The 18,986-nt window shown below is 46.4% G+C and overlaps 2 protein-coding genes across 2 annotated transcripts; one reads left to right on the forward strand and one right to left on the reverse strand.

Moving 5' to 3' along the window:
* On the reverse strand, positions 1-5,175 carry MESDC2 (mesoderm development candidate 2). Its single transcript, XM_015405398.1, has 3 exons — positions 4,972-5,175; positions 3,164-3,396; positions 1-1,161 (listed from the first exon to the last, which is right to left on the reverse strand). Exons 1-3 carry the CDS (start codon positions 5,146-5,148, stop codon positions 897-899), a joined length of 675 nt encoding a protein of 224 aa, XP_015260884.1. The 5' UTR covers positions 5,149-5,175; the 3' UTR covers positions 1-896.
* Positions 5,176-13,535: 8,360 nt separating this feature from the next.
* On the forward strand, positions 13,536-16,648 carry MESDC1 (mesoderm development candidate 1). The gene is made up of 2 exons (XM_015405395.1): positions 13,536-13,800; positions 14,559-16,648. The coding sequence occupies exon 2, from the start codon at positions 14,959-14,961 to the stop codon at positions 16,015-16,017; it is 1,059 nt and encodes a 352-aa protein (XP_015260881.1). The 5' UTR covers positions 13,536-13,800; positions 14,559-14,958; the 3' UTR covers positions 16,018-16,648.
* Positions 16,649-18,986: the final 2,338 nt, after the last annotated feature.

The raw sequence follows: 18,986 nt of genomic DNA on the forward strand, positions 1-18,986 counted from the left end.
CTGGAACAAGCATTCAAAGTGAAAGTCAAATGTCTGCACATAAAACACACACATAAAAGAATGATGCCTCAAACGAAGGCACTGCAACTATCTATGGCAGATTTTGGCACCCAAGAACAGCAATACTGTGACCATCAACTTTTAACCCAGGGCTGTGACTTTCTCAGTTAACATTCAGGAGAAAAGCAAAACATGCCCTCATACAAATAATCTCCTTCATGCTCACAACCTCCTTCATGCTTACAGTGATTCTGAAATACCTCTAAGCTTGCTGGCATTTGATTTGGGGGCTAGTGGCCATCCACAGTTTTTCCTATTTCAGGCTATTTCAATCAAATTGATTATGCCAGAGGACCTGAACTGCTCCATTACAGAAGTGAAACCATAACTCCAGCTGGAAGGGGGATCTCCACATTAGTTGGGCAGTATTGAACCACTAACATTTTAAAGAGACAAATCAGACTATATAAATCTTCCCTTTTTTTGTCTCCCAAACTTCTGACAACCCAGTCCAGCCACATATCAGCAGGAGTTTCAAAGCAAATTTATTTTAATTAAATAAAAATCCTGGAAGTACAGAAGTTTAGAAAAAAATCTTGGTCATCCTCTGCTTATTCATTCACTTTAAACCATTCAAATTGCTGGCTCATCCAAAACAGCTGGTAGCAAAACTTCTTTGCTTCCCCCACATCCTCGTTCATAATAGTAAATTGAATGCTCAAGTGCCTCTTTTAGGCATCAGAGCCAGTCAGAAATTAACACCAGCAATCTGTATTAACCCTCATGAATAAGTAAACTGACCACTTGAAATCCAACAGGCCACTCTACAGCCTCGTTTCTTTCTTCTTTCCTCTGCCCCCACCCCCCATATGGTGCTCAGTCCAATTAACTTATTATCATAGATCTTCTTTTGGTTTGCTTGCACGGTTGTTGTCTTTCAGGGATCCAAATTTCTTCTCTGTATCTTTTTTCTTTTTGGATCTTTCTGGTTTGGTCTTATTTTTCTGTTTTTCATTTTCCGGGGCTCCTTTGCCAGGATATACCTGACCCTCCAGAGTTACATCTGCACACCTCTCTTGATTGATCAGGAAGTCTTTGATATCCCATGCATAACCTCCATCACGCAGCATAAAGATGGCACGGTTTGAACCGACAATAAACCTAGGTTTTAAAAGTCTTTCAATTAGTGCCAGGCTTTTAAAGTACTAAGACATGAAATGCAGTACAGAGCCAAAAACAGGATCAATAGCCCAAAGTATTAAGTGCTGTACCTGCATTTTAAAAGGCAATTGATGTCTGTCTCAGAACTCAGTGCTGCATGAAGTACAATTTCTGCACTACGGGCTTTATTACCTGCTCTGGAGAATATTACAGTCTATTCTTAAGAACAGAAAAATCAGAAGACACAGAAATTGCCCCTCCCCTGGATTGCAATGGCAATAAAACCTTGTGCCTTAGCAACCCACCTTTGACTGAAGCAGAATTGTATTAGGACTCTGTCATAACCAATGCTCCCTCTAAGCTGTGGAGTCCTGTGAGCAAAAATTCTACTTTGTGAGCTACTGGCATTAAAGTTGTGAGCGAGCGACTTGGCTACTGCATAAATCAGTTTGCTCTGGAGCCATCTTTCCTGAGCTAAGACAAAAATGTATGAGCCAGAGGCTAAAAAACTGTGAGCTAGCACACACAAACTCAGCTTAGAGGGAACACTGGTCATAACCCAGAGCAACCCGGGTGTAAGGGGGACACACACCCAGGAATGGTCCAAAGAGAGTCATTTTAGAGAGGGAAAGGCAGTACAGGGCCCCTAAAGGGCAGAAAGGGCCAAAGACTGCCAGTATTAGCCTCCTCAGGGATAAAGGCATACTCAAGTGCAGGCCAAGAGAGCCAAGGAGTGGGCAAGTCAGGAGGCAGGGGAATAAAAGGCCAGAGCAGCAAGACCTGGGAAGTCAGAAGGGAGCATTCCTGACTAGAAGAGCAGCACATTACTTCATTGGGGCCTACCAACTTCAGAAAATCCTGCTGTAAGGGTGCAGGAGCTAGAGGAGGCAAGAAAGGAATCTTGGACAAGAGCTCAGTCCTGAGAGCAGGAACAGAGATGTGATGGAGATGGGTGGAGGCACCAGGTTGTAATCGGGTGGAAAAGTGGCTGCTGGGGGTCTGGCAGACATATATTGTGAGGTTGCTTATGTTTTACTCATTCTGTAGTTCCCATGAGACACAGGTGGTTCCATATGGGGAAGGTTGTGCAGTGCAACTGTAGATAAAGTGTGGCAGCAATGGAACTTCCCCATGCCAGGTTTCCCTGCCCCAGCTCTCTCCTCTTTTTTGCAATTGTTATTAAAAATTGGCACTAAAATATAATTATATTGCTGTACAATTATATATTGCTATACCATTCTAACAGTTTCCATTAATTCTCACTTTTCATTTAAAAAGTCTCTAACCCCTTGCTTTGTAATGATATACTTTCCCCTTTCAATCTCTGCAAGGGAAGAGGCTAGAAACTTACTTTAAAAAATGAAATCTGAAAATTCACAAACATGTTACACGTACTGCTACAACAGTATAATGCAGGGGTCCCTGGTGCCCACTGAGGATTTGATTGACTGTGCTGCTTTTTAAAAACGTCGTTTTGGCTGCAGTTGTCATCATTGTACAACTATCACCATTATGCGACTGAAAGTAAACTACAGCAGTCATTTTGTGGCTGGTTTTGCCTCCTGCAGCAGCCATTTTGTGGCTGTGCCCACTGCCCTGGGTCAGAATTTCAAGGGTGCACCAATTAGCTCCTCCCTGCAGCATGAGGAAGAAAACGGCTGTCTTGGGTGAAGGGAAAATGGCTGCCACATTGGCAGGAAAATCTTAATCTTCCCACCCGTACACCAGCTGTCCAGGCTTCAATGTGATCTTAAAGCTTTAGAGCAAAACAGGTTGAAGAGTAATTTGAGAAAAGTTGGGGAAACCCCTGGAGGGCACCACAACACTGTGGGAAAGCAGGGGGAAAACCCCAGTTCCCAACAGCACTGAACCTGGGGCAGAAAATAAGTGCAGAAATTGTCATAGCTAATCTGGCACTCATCCAATCAAAGGCAGTAATTTTTAATGCTAATTTTTTATTGAATGAAAATTTCAATCTGCAACTGCAGACAAAATCACTTACCTTTGTACATCATAGTTGGCATTGAAAAGGCTGCCCTGCCATAAATTAGTGATCTGCTCCGTTTCTTTCTCACTGGGATCTCCTGACACAGTGACAAACATCATCAGAGTCTTTCCTTTCTTGGTCATCTTCAAGACACTCTCAGGCTTGCTGGGATCAATCTTCGAGAAGTCTATTGGTGCAGAGGGACGCTTGTGCTCAGGAAGGTCACCTTCTTCGATATCATCATCTTCCTGGTTTAAAAACAAACACAGAAATTCTAAAGACAGTCACCAACTGGAAACAAATTCTGGAGACTTCCTGCAAGGGTGCCTAGCTACAGTAAAGATAAAAAATACATACAACCATTTTTTTTGGCCACATTATTTTACCTTTTTAAAAGTGTTACTTTTTTGACAACTATTCTTCCTGGCTAGAACAAATGCTTTACCATTCACAGAACTGTTAGGTCACTGTGAGGGTATTAGCTGCCCCCAGAGACTTGCCTTGTGGCAGAGCTATAACTGAAACTTTATCCCATTTCCTATTTAGTTGTCATCTGCACTCTTATATAAGACCCAATTTTAAACTGCCTTTATTGAGCAGGTTTCCCTGCTGCTGGCATGATTTCCATTTGCCATATATTTTGGCTGGCAATGACAGGAGTGTAACTTTGGCTACAGCAAAGTTCATATTTCATGTTCGTAGAATTAGGCAGGCAGACGTTAAAAATAATAACTCTGGGCTTAAGTACTAACAGGACTACAGATTCTGTTTGTTTCACCAAGGTGCCTTGGGGCACGCAGGTATTCTGATTTGGCACAGGAACAGGATCCATTGTCATATGGCACAAAAATGATACAAGATTACATAGCAAGATCCAATTTACAGCAAACTATACACAGCAATACAGACTGCAGTCCCTAACAATTTGCCCAGTAACTATTACTGATTTTTATTTATTGATTACATTATAGCTTGCCTTTTCTGCTGAGACTCAAGGTATGGCTCAAGAGTACTATTATTATTAATGATGGGTCCAGAAGTGTTTTACTGCTTTACTGTTGCTCATTACTATTTATTGTTTTTAACTATGAATAATGAGGCCGGGGACAGAGGCTGAAACCAAGACCCCACCTCTCGTTTAGGAAAATGAAACTACAAAGTCTTGGGTTTTTTAAGCACTCACTATTAATTAGTTGAGCTGGGGTGGCTCAAGTAGTTAAGACCCTGCACTGCAGGCTGTGGAAGGTCGGTAGTTCAGCAGTTTGAGACCCGACTGTGCCGCATGACGGAGTGAGCTCCCCGTCTCTAGTTCCAGCTCCTTCCAGCCTAGCAGTTCGGAAGCAAGAAATTGCAAGTAGATGGAGAAGACTCTTGAGAGTCCCTTGGACTGCAAGAAGAACAAATCAGTCAGTCCTCAAAGAAATCAACCCTGACTGTTCCCTGGAAGGCCAGATAATGAAACTGAAGACATGACCACGGAAACGTCTTCGGACAGCGCTGGCTCTTCGGCTTTGAAACGGAGATGAGCACCGCAACCCTAGAGTCGGATTCGACTGGCTTTCGAGCAAGGGAACCTTTACCTTTACCTTTATTAATTAGTAATGAAGACCATAATCATTATTGACCATTAGTTGTGCTTATTAATTCAGGGGTGTATTCCGACACATTACTGCTCTTTCTTACTGTCCATACCTGTGGACGACGAGGAGGAGGAGGAGGAGGACTCCGGGGGCGGGGGTTCGATTCCAGCCCTCCCCCGCCCCGGCCGCCTGAGCCCCGGCGCCTCTCCCCCCTCCCCTCATTGGCACCGCCCCCCGTACTACCTCCCACTGCTCCAGTAGGCGCGCCATGTCGGCGTCGTTGTAATCCCGAATGTCTTTTTTCTTCCGAGCCTGGGGGGCGGGGGCGGCGATGCCCTTCTGCTCCTCGGCCCCTAGGGCGACCGCCAGGCCGCACAGCAGCGCCAGCCAGAGGAACCACCGTTGGGCGACCGCCGCCATCTTGTCACGGCGCGAGGAGGAGGAGCAGCAGCAGGACAGTCGGCGAGGCTCTGCGCATGCGTGCGATGGGGGTTCATGAGAGGGATGTAAAGGGCGTGACACAGCCTGGCTGAGAGGAAGGAAAGCGCCGCGGCGGAGGGGGAGGGGGTTCTGGTTCACACGGTCACGTCCGTTATCTCTTGATTTCTCTTTCTGTCTCCCCCCCGCCCTTTACACTATATGACTAATACCGAGGGGGGAAAGGTGTCCCATGGCAAACCCAACAACAAAAGCCCTGCCGCCATCCACTTAATTAGGCTTGCAGAACTCTTCGTCAGGCTTGCAGAACTCTTCATCAACGCATTCTGCGCAGGAGGCTGACAGAGAGAGGCCTGGAGAGCCTCCCCCCGCCCCCCTTTGCTCTTCTGTGTCCAAATACAGCCTCGAGACCCACTTGGATCCACAAACCCAGAAGACCTAGGGGACAAAACATGACAGAACTGGTAAAAACTGCTGCTTCTTCTGTTCTTAGTGTATATTGATCATTGTACCCTTCCTCCATCCAGTCTGGTAACACCCATGCTGCAAGGTGTTCGTGTGTGTGGAGGAGTATGGCTGGGAAAGCCAAAAACTTGGTGGCCAGAATGGTGTAGTTAGTGGTTAGAATGCTGGTCTAGGATCTGGACTAGTCCCAGCTTTGTGTGGAAGCTCACTGACCTTGGGCCAGTCACTCTGTCTCAGGCTAACCTACACCACAGGGTTGTTGTGAGGATAAATTGTAGGACAGGAGAGTAATGTCCCATGGGGGAGAAAAATGGGGCACAAAGGACCCATCTCTCCCAAGTAATACAAACCACTATGCCACACTTCAGAATGTCCTCACAATTTGTTAACAGGTTTCTAAATAGGATAATTTACAATCTCGCCACATGAGGCTACACATAGAAATATTATATTTATTTCAATTTTTATTATTAGAATTGCTTTTATAATCTTATTTTAATCATCGGAAAACTGAAGAAGAAAAATCACATCCACCAAAAAAACTGTTGTCACCCCACACATTGGGTCAGCTGTCAGAACCCACAGCTAACAACGAAGTACATGCATTCAGGAATGGTTATACTTTTATTGCAAAGCTATAGATGCAGTAGGAGCTGTGGTGGCTCAAGTGGTTAAGACGCTGAACTGCAGGCTGTGGGAGGTCAGTAGTTCAGCAGTTCGAGACCTGGGTGCCGCATGATGGAGTGAGCTCCCGTCTCTAGTTCCAGCTCTTGCCAACCTAGCAGTTCGAAAGCAAGAAATTGCAAGTAGATAAATAGGGACCACTTTGGTGGGAAGGTAACAGCGTTCCATGCGCCTTGGTGTTTAGTCATGCCGGCCACATGACCACGGAAACATCTTTGGACAGCACTGGCTCTTCGGCTTTGAAACGGAGATGAGCACCACAACCCTAGAGTCGGATTCGACTGGCTTTCAAGCAAGGGAACCTTTACCCTTATAGATGCAGTAACACAGGCACTGTTAGGAATGGCCGCAGCCACTAGAGCATAATAGGATATAGGGTATTCGTATGCAACCCCCCCCCACCAGGGCATTGGCCAATTAGGGGCCCTCCCGTGCGCGGGATAAGTCAGGCAACCGTTAGGTGGCTAAAGCTGAGAACCAGGAGTCTCTCACGGTACATAGGAGCCCTCCAAACAACACAACATCCTTCTGCACATCTGTAGAGATTGGAAGATTTGTTTCACTTACCGTGAAGCTTCCTTTCTCGGTGGTTCGGGACTCCTCCGCACCCCCGGAATAGCGCAGGGGGAGGCCCTCCACCCGTAGGTCAGGTAAGACCAGCGGACGGATGCCAAGGGCTTAAACAGAGCTCTGCCGAACAACCGGGGGCAACCCGGTGCAGGATCGCTCACCCCAACTCCTTGCCGCTGCTGCGGCTCTTCTCTCTTCTCTTTTTCTTTTTCTTCCTGAAATCCTAGGCGCTCGAAACGAGCACTGCTGGAGCACGTCCTGCTGGTAAGCAGGGCCGGCAAGAACTGGGGAAGCTGCAGAAGATAAGCCCCGCCTCACAGGGATCAAAGATCGGAGCCGACCCTGCAGGAAGGGGCGGGCGGAGCTTATCCCAATAGTACGGACTGTCCCACTATCCGAACCACTGGAGAAAAGTGTTACAGCAAAGGCATAGCAGTAGGGATAGGAATGCAATAACAATTAACAAGACACAGAATGAACTCCCCAACCCCCATGGCAGCATAGCTGACATACTGCCCCCTCGAAAATCAGCTTCTCCCGACCATACCAGGAGGTCTCCCGGTCATTCCAGGAGGCCTCCAGGTTTGTCCGGGAACTCCAAATGGAACTGCCGAAACAGTTCAGGGGCTTGAATATCCCCTACTTCCACCCGTTCGAGGTGCTGGGGTCCGAAATCCACCCATTCCACCAAATACAGCAATTTCCCCCGCTTCATTTTAGAGTCCAGAATCCGTGATATTTCGTAATGCTCCTCGCCCTCAATCATGATAGGAGGGGGCACCGGTTTCTCCGTGATATTTCGTAATGCTCCTTGCCCTCAATCATGATAGGAGGAGGCACCGGTTTCACTGGACGCCAGGGACAGGAACCCATATCTCTCTTCAGGAGGCTGAATTGAAATACAGAATGCAATTTTCTCAAATTTTTTGGCAAGTCCACGTCAACTGCAACATCGTTGATTATTCTTTTAACTTTAAACGGGCCAATGTATTTCCATCCCAACTTCCGACTAGGCCTCAACATGTTGATATTTTTTGTAGAAACATACACAGAGTCACCAGGCTGTAGAGCCCAACCCTCCACCCTTCTTTTATCAGCCTGCATTTTGTAGGCCTCTTTCGCAGCAGTCAACGTCTTACATAAAAGAGGCCAAGAGTCCCGCAAATGTTTACACCATTGAGCCGCATCCCCCGCTCCCATGTCCTGATCCTCTTCCAGAAATGGGACAGGTGGACTTTCATAACCATACAACACTTTGAACGGGGACATTCCTGTCGAGGAGTGACAAGTATTATTATAACAGAATTCGGCTAGGGGTAACAAGTCATGCCAATTGTCTTGTTGGTAATTGGCAAAACAACATAAATATTGTTCCAAGGTCTGGTTAACTCTTTCCGTTTGACCGTCAGTCTCTGGATGGTAAGTGCTACTGAGGCCACGTTCAACTCCCATCAGTTTCATCAGCTCCCCCAACACCGGGAGATGAATTGGGTTCCCCTGTCGGATATCACTTTAGTGGGAAGCATATATAGTCTCACCACATGCATGAGAAATGCTTTTGCCAGTGCTTTGGCCATAGGTAATGAAGTGAACGGGACGAAGTGTGCTTCTTTAGAAAAGAGATCCACAACCACCCAAATTACAGTCATAGATTTGCTTGGTGGTAAGTCAGTTATAAAATCCATCAAAATGACTTCCCAGGGTTGACGGGTTCAGAAGTGGGTGCAATAGTCCCGGGGGTTTTCCCGGCTGGGGTTTACTCATGGCACAGGTTTGGCACGACTGAACAAACGTGGATAAGTCCTTGCGCATATGGGGCCACCAAAACTGCCGTTGGAGCAGCTTCAGTGATTTAACAAAGCCCAAATGTTCGGATAGTTTGGAGCCATGCACTGCCTGTAACACCTCCCCCCTGAGGGAGAGGGGAACGAACATTTTATGACCCCCTGCACATCTGTAGAGATAAGCGTTACAACAAAGGCATAGCAGTAGGGATAGGAATGCAATAACAATTAACAAGACACAGAATGAACTCCCCAACCCCCATGGTAGCATAGCTGACACCAGCCCACAAAGGCCCCCACTAATGCTCATGGCAGCACTTTGAGCTCACAATGCCTGGTCTTGCTGAGAGGAGACTATCTGCTGGAGCCATTGTGCTGAAGCCCAGACAAACAAGCTCTGCTCAATTGTCCACCCATGTCTGAAAAGCAGAGTCTATCCTTTTCACTCTGCTGCGATCACACACTGTAAACAATCCACTTTCAATGCACTTTCAAACTGGATTTTGTCAGTTCACACAGTAAAAATCCAGTTGGAAAGTGCATTGAAAGTGGAATATTAAGTGTGTGTGATCGCAGCCATGGTTTGCTTTTTTTACATGTGCCCAATGGACAAGCAAGAATCTGGCCAAGCTGGCATGCTGAATCGGGGTGGTATTTCACAAGCCAGTATTGCACAGCGTGATTTTAGGTACTTTTCCAAACAGAGTAGATATTTTCTAAAGATATTTTTTCCAAAGAATATTATCACAGGGATGAAGACCAACTTTCTAGTTTTACACTCTAACACATAGCACCAGTGGTCCATTTCTGTATTGTCACGGAAGTCTAAAAACATGCATTTTATGCATGAAAAACAAAGTGATAAAATCACCATCTAGAGGAACTGGAGTCCTTCCCTTCAGCCTTTCCCACCCCTTCCAGTTTTTGTAAACATCACAGGAGTACTCAGGTACAAATCATGGTAGCATGTGCATTAAACTGCTTTAATAGACTTTTGATGGGTACATTGGTCAAAATCTGCAGGCTCATCTATTGGATATAACTTTTAATAGTTCTGCTAACCTTGATAGTCCAGTTTCTGACATTTTCCTTCACATGGAAGCGATCATGTTTTACTTAAAACTGCAGTCTGAACAGAATCATTGCATTTGTCCAAACTTCCAATGTTCCAAGTGAATTGGAACATGCAGATAAGCCTCGGATAGGTCTATAAAAGCTAGAAATCCCCTTTCTGAATGGTTGGTAAAATGGAACGCAAGGTTTCCATCCAGAATTTCCTGTCCCGAACATGTTTGTTCAGTCTCTTGAGGTCCAGAATTGCCCTGGTGTCCCCATTTCTCTTTGGTACCAAAAAGAATATCGAGTATACTCCCTGCAGCAAACGGGCACGATCCCACAGCAACATCTGGGAATTGTGCTGTGCCTGTTCCCAATCCGCCCCTCCCGGCCAAAACCTGCACCAAAAAAGAACCACCTACCTGGGTGGTGTCAAGTCAGTCCCATCTAACTTCACTGAGTCAAATGCAAAAGTCCAGCCACATATGCCACATATACCTTCTCTTTCACTCCCTGGGCAAGACACCAAGAACAGGATCAAGTATCTCATGGGTCACTACCAGTGTTCCCTCTAAGCTGAGTTAGTGTTAGCTAGCTCACAGTTTTTTAGCCTCTGGCTCACACATTTTTGTCTCAGCTCAGGAAGGATGGCTCCAGAGTAAACTAATTGATGCAGCAGCCAAACCGCTCGCTCACAACTTTCATGCTGGTCGCTCACAAGGAAGAATTTTTGCTCACAAGGCTCCACAGCTTAGAGGGAACATTGGTCACTACAGCAGTCTGAACAGAATCATTGCATTTGTCCCATGCCATTCATTCACAGGTGGCCAACCACTACAGGCATGTCAATAGAACAATTTGGTTGAAAGTCAAGTCAGTCCCATCTAACTTCACTCATGGCTCAGAATTAGCCGCACTTCCCCCGTCACTTTTCCTGCCGTGTGGCAGCAGCCTCAGTCTCTTAGTTGCTTCAGGCATTAATGTATAAAATTTTGAGACCAACTGGTGACTGGCTTTAGGTTTTGCCAGCTGCTCCCATTCAGCCTTTATAATATTAAAAAAGGAAGCTGGAAGAGGGAGCCCTGACTGTACCTTGGAGACTTTAGGTATTAAATTACCTGCACCTGATTGAAACTCAGATTCCGGTTCCTCTACCACTTTAGGTTTGGATGAAAGATCCAGGGTTCGCAAAACCTTAGGTAGTAAAGGATTTTTTTACCTCTTAAGGGATCTGGTTTTACCTGGCCAAGTTTTAGAGGAACCTGCTCCCTGAAGGGTGTCTACCATATCCTTAAAACCCTTCCTCATTTCAAACCTAAACCAGTCCATCAGTTCAGTCTTTTCTTGTTCCCTAGGATCCAAATCTGTCTGAACTGCATCTTGACTGGCCAGTGAGACAGACAACCTGGGGAAACTGAGTTCACTCAGAGGACTAGCTCTGTCTGGGGAAGCCTGCCTTCTAGCTTGATCAGCCATCTTGTACCAATCAGTGGAGGAAAACGAAAGTGCAACTTTTCAGGCTGAGTCAAATGGTCTCCATTTTAGCTTTCCAAGAGAGTAGTTTCATATACAGTTGTGAAGAGACCAAGACTCTGAGGGCTCAGACTGATAACCGTAAGGCCCTCACTGAGAAAGTCCCCTGTCCTTTTAGCACCCTCAAACATGGGGTGCCCAAGGTAAGCCAGCCGCCTTCCTCCTTTTCTGCTGAGTTTCCAAATGACCAGTCTCTGCTTGGTCTAAAAACATAGGCTCCAGGACTGGCATGGTCAAGCCCTGAATAGAACAATTTGGTTGAAAGTCAAGTCAGTCCCATCTAACTTCACTGAGTCAAATGCAAAAGTCCAGCCACATATGCCACATATACCTTCTCTTTCACTCCCTGGGCAAGACACCAAGAACAGGATCAAGTATCTCATGGGTCACTACCAGTGTTCCCTCTAAGCTGAGTTAGTGTTAGCTAGCTCACAGTTTTTTAGCCTCTGGCTCACACATTTTTGTCTCAGCTCAGGAAGGATGGCTCCAGAGTAAACTAATTGATGCAGCAGCCAAACCGCTCGCTCACAACTTTCATGCTGGTCGCTCACAAGGAAGAATTTTTGCTCACAAGGCTCCACAGCTTAGAGGGAACATTGGTCACTACAGCAGTCTGAACAGAATCATTGCATTTGTCCCATGCCATTCATTGACAGGTGGCCAACCACTACCGGCATGTCAATAGAACAATTTGGTTGAAAGTCAAGTCAGTCCCATCTAACTTCACTGAGTCAAATGCAAAAGTCCAGCCACATATGCCACATATACCTTCTCTTTCACTCCCTGGGCAAGACACCAAGAACAGGATCAAGTATCTCATGGGTCACACTGTGAATCTTGATATGGCCAGGAGAAATGTGGGCTTTTATTTTATTTTTTAAAAATAGATCAATAGGGCACAAACTGAGGATCTCAGGAAACAATGTTAACATGGATTAAATCACAGTGAACACACAAAGCAAGGGGAGAAGTGAAATCCCCAAAATTAAGCCCCAGAAAGAAAGCTTTGACAAGAGGATTGGACAGTGCCAGACCTACCGTAGGGCAGTTGTCTCAGGTTTTAGGTACATTTGGGGATGGCAAAATATCTTGTTTTTTGTATTACAATGGAGGGGTGCATTTGTCATTGTTTAGCAACTAGATAAGCAATGAAATTCTAGTGCCAAAACCGTTTGGTACCGGATATCTATTTTTGGCTGGCAGAGGCTTTTTGCATCACCCTCTACTGGCTCCATAGCTGAAGATGCCAGGGGATTGAACCTGGGATTTTGTGTGCAAAACAGATGTTCTACCACTGAGCCACAGCCTCTCCCTATGATTGTTCACAGAGCTTAATCTGATTTATTTTTACTCTGGATTGTTTTGGTAGTTTTTAAAAAACAGGTACTGCTTGTTTTTCAAATCAGGGCAGCTTCCATGAATCAAAGGTGGGATGGGGATGATTTTTTAAAAATAAATAAATATGTTCTTGCCTAAGTGGCCAACTAGAGGAATCAGGTTGCAATGCCCCAGGGGTACCTTTTACATTTGTTTTACCTCTGGATGAACAAGTAAAAGCAAAATGAAGTGTCTTGTATTTTTAAGGTTCTCTTTAGCATCCAAAGAAAGAAAGACTAAATCACGCCTATAGACTGAGCTGTACGCTTCTTTGCTCCTGTCAGCAAGCAATTTGGCTTGGATTATACTGAAGTGTAGCTAGCATCTTTTTCACTGTGAAAGTGGAGTAGCAACAGCATGAGACCAAACTGTATGCTTCATATAATTTTATATATTCAAAAATATTATTTTAACTGTGTGTGGTTTAATGTTACATTAAGTGTATAATTTTGTCCAGTGCATTTATGTATAAAGCAAAGCTGCAAACTTAATTTTAAGTATACATTTAAAATTCCATTTTATAGTAGTTTAATTCTCCCTTTCTGCATATTTAAAATTGTATTAGGTGTGCAGGGTATTCCAATGCAGGTGCCCTTAGTTGGAAGTAAATGCCATTCAACCCCACAGGACTTCCTTCAGGATTAAGGGCCCAGACGCTACCGCGCAAAGGGCGGATTTGTCCACGCTGCACACCAGAGAATCGGCGACCAGAGCCGGCCTGCAAGGGCTGGCAGTGGCCTCAACGAAGCCGCTGCCTCCCTGCTGTTTGGGGAGGAGCCTTCAGACAGCCACGGGGCGTGGGGAGGGGCGGATTTAAAACGAAGGGCGGCGACGCCGCGCACAAAAGCTTGCTATAGGTTTAAGGGAGGTTACAGTAAAGGCAACGGGGGAGGAAGGAAGGAAGGAAGGAGCAAACGGGGTGGGAGGGCAGCAAGCAGGCTTCGCGCCCGCCTTCCCAGCCATGCAGCAACCCGGCCAGGGAGCTGGAAGAGCCACCCCAGCTGCTTCCCAAGAGTCTTAATGCTGCAAATTTTTAAAACAAGCATCGCAACTTGGATAGAAAGTGGAAGGAAGGAAGCAAAGCTATCCCTGGAGAGGAAGGGGACGCCAGGCGGGAGCGCATAGAAAGGCGCTCTGCTTTCCTTCCTCCGCCCCCCTGAAGTTGGTGAGTCAGCCGGGAAAAAACGAGAGCGAGGGAGAGGAATATGGCAGGAAGAGAGAGAGGCCGGCCGGTCGCTTGGAGCATCTGCCGCAATGGCAGCCGCCGCCGGGCGCAGCCGCCACCTTTGCGCGCGAGGCGACTCTGAAACGCATCGTTTCCCGCACACCGATCGGATGAGCCCACGCCCCGGATAGGGAGCCGCGGGAGATGCGCCCCGGAGGAGCTGCCAGGGCCACTTGGGCTGCGTAATCGGGGGAGGGGGGGCGGCAAAGGAAAGAGGCGAGCCGCGGCCGAGAGAGAGGGGGGACCCTTCTCCATTGTGAGTGGGGAGAACCGTTGCTTCCCGCTCGTCCCATGCATAGCCTCCCCCCACCGCCGTGTCCTCTCTTGCTCCCGAGGTGAGCTGGGTGCAAACACTCAGGCCATTCCGAAGCCAAGCGCAGCCCTCCCCTTTCCTCGGTCTTTCCCCAGTCGAAGCGGAGCCGGGCCACACCCTCCGCCGGCCTTCCCAACAGCAGGGAAGAGGGGGAGTGATGCGTGCCTGCCTCCTCCGACGCTTTTAAAGGAGCCTATGGCGCGGGCTCACCTCTTTCCGGGCCGCGGGGACAGATTGGATTGGAAAGGACGAAAACGGTCACAGGATCGTCCCCCTTCGCCCCGCCCTGGCCCTTTCTTTCTCATGCATTGAAAAACTGGGATGTAGCCCTTTCCAACAGGAACATTCTTCTTTTTTTCCCCCTTGTTAAATTTTGCAACAGCAGAAAGTGACAGCCGGTTGGATCATTCAACTCTCCGCAAAACAGGTTTTAAAAAAGAATCCAGCAAGGTAAATCGAGCTGTTGAAGAATCAGAAAGTCTTTGCTCCCGTCAGCAAGCAACTCTGCCTGGATTATACTGAAGTGTAGCTAGCATTGTTTTCACTGTGAAAGTGGAGTAGCATCAGGTGCAAACTGAGCTCTGTCTGGATTTTGGCTGCCTTTCTTCTGCCTCCCTTCTCTTCCCTCCGACACCTAAAGACTTCATTTTTACCAGTGGAGATTAATGGAATGATGGTGCGGAAAAGGCAGAGAGATCCTGCCTGGCTCCGCAGGGACTCCTTGGGTGGCAACAGCAGCAGCAGCAGCGGGGTCCCAAGAGGCATGCGAGTGCCCCCCAGGCGCTATGGCTAGTGGCGGCTCTGGCAAGGCCATCAGCGAGGCATCCACCCTGAGCAGCGGTGCGTTGCAGAGGAAGAAGCTCGTCTCCATCTGCGATCATTGCAAGATCAAAATGCAACTGGTGGCGGATTTGCTCCTGCTGTCCAGTGAGAGCCGGCCTGTCAACACTGAGAGCCTGTCAGCCTCTGGGGAGTCCTTTGAGAAGTGCCGGGACACTATCATCGCTCGGACAAAGGGCCTGTCCATCTTGACTCATGATATCCAGAGCCAGCTGAATATGGGGCGGTTCACCGAGGTGGGGGACATTCTGGCAGAGATGGGGGATTTGGTGGTCTCCTTGACCGAATGCTCTGCCCATGCTGCTTACTTGGCAGCAGTGGAGACCCCGGGGGCACAGCCCGCCTTGCCTGGCTTGGTGGATCGCTACAAGGTCACCAAGTGTAAGCATGAGGTGGAACACGGCTGTGGGGTCTTGAAAAGCACCCCGCTGGCTGACATGAGCCCTCAGCTGCTGCTGGAGGTGTCCCAGAACATGTCCAAGAACTTGAAATTCCTGACAGATGCCTGCGTGCTGGCCAGTGAGAGATCCAAGGACAAGTTTGCCAAGGAGCAGTTCAAGCTGAGTGTCAAGTGCATGAGCACCAGTGCCTCAGCCCTCTTGGCTTGCGTCCGGGAGGTGAAGACTTCACCCAGCGAGCTGACGCGGAATCGGTGCATCTTGTTCAGTGGGCCCTTGGTGCAGTCTGTCTATGCTCTGGTGGGCTTTGCCACTGAGCCCCAGTTTTTGGGCAAAGCGGCCACCATCAATCCAGAAGGCAAAGTCGTGCAGACTGCCATTTTGGGGGGTGCTATGAGTGTTGTTTCGGCTTGCGTCCTTCTCACCCAATGCCTCAGGGATATAGCCCAACACCCCGACAGTAGCTCCAAAATGACTGAATACAGGGAAAGGTTGAAGAACTCTGCCTGCGCAGTCTCTGATGGTTGCAACCTGTTGTCTCAGGCACTAAGAGAAAGATCTTCCCCGAGGACTTTGCCGCCAGTGAACAGCAATTCTGTGAATTAATATTTTTCAATTTGCATACAACGGTCACTACTAATGAAAATATACCCAGGTCTCCTCTCCCAGCAATGGTTTTGTAGATACCAAAGAATTTGTGTGAGCCCAAACCTTTGATTTCTCAAAATTTTAATTCCTTTGACATGGTGGGGCAACAAAGCTACGCCATTTAATCTGTGTGGAAATAATCAACTTTGGCTGATATTTTGGGGTGGGAGGTCTTTTTTTAAAAGTAAACTTTTCTTATTATTTACTTAAACACCTACAACAAGTTAAAAGTTTTATGAGGTGGGAGAGTCTTTTTAAAAAAGAGAAGCATTAATCGCGCTGGGTGCGGTTTAAAAAGTTTGGGGAGGGTCTCATTTTCCTTTTTTTGTGTGTGTCTTCCAGAGTTTCTCTTCTAAATTTTACTGTTCAGTTGTGCAGGAAGAAAAAAAAGTTACCTCAGTTTTCATACAGTCTGAAAGATGCAAAACTTTCAAGGATGGATGTAGCTACTTTTTGTTGTTCAGTTGTTTTTTGTATGATCCCTTTTGAATCAAATGTTAGGTTAGAAGTGCATTTGCTGTGTTGTGTGGAGGATGGTTGTAATCTCCAAATTGGGGGGCGGGAAAGCTACTGTGAGTGTTTTTAAAGGGGGGGGATTACACTATAACATGAAAACAATTTGAGGAGGGTTTTTTCAGCATCAGGGTTTTTTTTAAACAACCTTGCATGTACTGGAGTATTTATTTCATCTATTAAAATGTTATGTTTCTCAGATGACTTTCTGTGAATCTCTTAATGCTTAAACAGTAGCCTAGCTTGTTGAAGAATCCCCCCCCCCCCGGAATAGGTGGTATAAATGCAGTTCGTTAGGGATGAGCATTGCACAGACTGTGTGGGTGTTATGTTTTTTTTAAAACACATGTTTCCTTCCTTGGGTTTGTTGGCTGTACTTTCTCCATCTCCCCCCACCCCCAACACTCTTTAGAAATGTGAGGCTTTAAGACTGCTTCTAAATGGGTGGCACCTGGCTCAGAGATGCGTCTTCTAAGGATGCTGTCCTTTGCCCACCTACTAGAGAGTAAACTCCAGTAAGCTCAGTGGGGGGCAGTATGTTCAGGGTGTAGACTGTAGAGACCTGAATTCAAACCCCCATTTATGGATGAAACTCAGAGGGTAACTTTGGGGCAGTAGCTGTCTTTCTGCTGAACTTGCCCACCAGGGTTGTTATGGGGGACGAAATGGGCAGTTGCTGTGAGCTCTATGGACTAGCAGTGTAAAAAAGGAATCCTAAATACTAATAGGATGAGACCTCACCGTTTGTTTTCGGGAAGACAGATTCTAGCTGGAATGTTTTGTGACCTTGTTTGTTTTTCTGTCAGTGACCCTTATTGTGATATCGATGGTCAAGTTGATATTGCCAAAACTACTGCAGAACCTTCGGCCTTGTCTGCACTATGGCCTGCTTTTATTTAGTGTGGTGTTGTTTAAGACATATTGCTTCAGACTTTGCTTTTTTTAAAAAAAGGATCAATGTAAAGGAAATGCATCTTCTGCTTTCCATTCTCCATAACCCTATTAAGGGCTCCTCAAAGAGAATATTAGTAGTAGCAGAGAAACGTTCCTGAAAGCCTGCCCCTTCCTATCTTCTCCTGGAGTATGCCAATCTTTTCCTGAAATGTGCCAACGCAGTGAGGTGTGTGGGTGTGGTTTAGGGTACGCTCAGAGGGAGATAGTCTGGCCAGTTCCACACCTGAATGTGCACTGCAATACATGTCCCAGTTTCTTTGGCAATGTGCAAGAGATCTGTGGCAGGCATGTCTATGCAAACAATATTTTACAGCAATGAGGAATGTACTGTTCTCCTAGTTCTTGCCCAACAGATTGTCGTTTTTGAATGTTTGTCCACTCAATAGGGAGGTGGTGTAAAATTAAACAGTAGTCCAGTAGCACCTTAAAGTCTTACAAAATGTATTCTGGGATAAGATGTCAGAAGTCACTGAAGTTAAACAGAAGCAATCTCTGACTCACAGAAGGTTATGCTGAAATGAATTTTGTAAGTCTTGAAGGTTCCATAGAACTTTTGTTTGAACATCTCTCACCCATCCTAATTCTCTCATCCCAATTCAGTAATGCAAGCTGCAGGCCCAGTTCCATTATTTGCAAAGCCTTCATGGAAGAGGCAGACTATTGTGAACCGAGAATTCTCTCATACTGCTTCTGACCTATTTTGGGTACTTTGCGCAAATCAAAAATGGTGTTGGGGTGTGGGCTCTTTGCTGGTCCAGACAAATGCCAGACTTCGGCAGCCCGGCCATTGCTCCTTCAGGTCCTCTTCCTGACATATATATATGTCCTCTTCATATCAATTTGTTTTCTGTTTGTTGCAAGCTGAAGCACACACTATATATATAATGTGTATGTGTGCTTCAGCTTGCAACAAATTAAAAACACATACAAAAAAATCCACCATTTACAACAGCAACAATAAAGCCAGTGTAAGAAACCAACCAAAACCAGTAATAATCCATTAGCCAAACTTGTTGAGTAAAACTATAGCTCCACACAAAGTGTAGATAGTTAAATGGTTGTGGTGGTGGGGACCCTAGAAGTCCAAGCAATTAAAATCCTCTTTATCAAGAGAGCACATGAAACATTCATGAGAAGAGCCTTCTAGAGATAGGGTGCCACCACTGAAAAGTCCTGTCTCTGATTACCACCTGTCTTACTTCCATAGTTGACAGGCTGAGCAGTTCTTGAGAAGATGACAGTGTGTTGTGTGTGTGTATTTAAATAAACCACTGGCAGTACTTTGAATCTGCTGTTTGTGCACAATGGTGATCTGATCGCTGTAAAGCATGAAAAGAGAGTTCAGATATTCAATATTAATGTCTTTGCTGCTCACATTCTCGCTACCATCTCAACGATTAGGGCCTGATCCCAACCTTATTCAGCTAAATCCCCTTAGCTAAAGCAGGACTGTTGGGGAT

The sequence above is a fragment of the Gekko japonicus genome, unplaced genomic scaffold (assembly GCF_001447785.1).
Source record: "Gekko japonicus isolate JY-2015 unplaced genomic scaffold, Gekko_japonicus_V1.1 scaffold1339, whole genome shotgun sequence".
Classification (NCBI taxonomy): Eukaryota; Metazoa; Chordata; class Lepidosauria; order Squamata; family Gekkonidae; genus Gekko; species Gekko japonicus.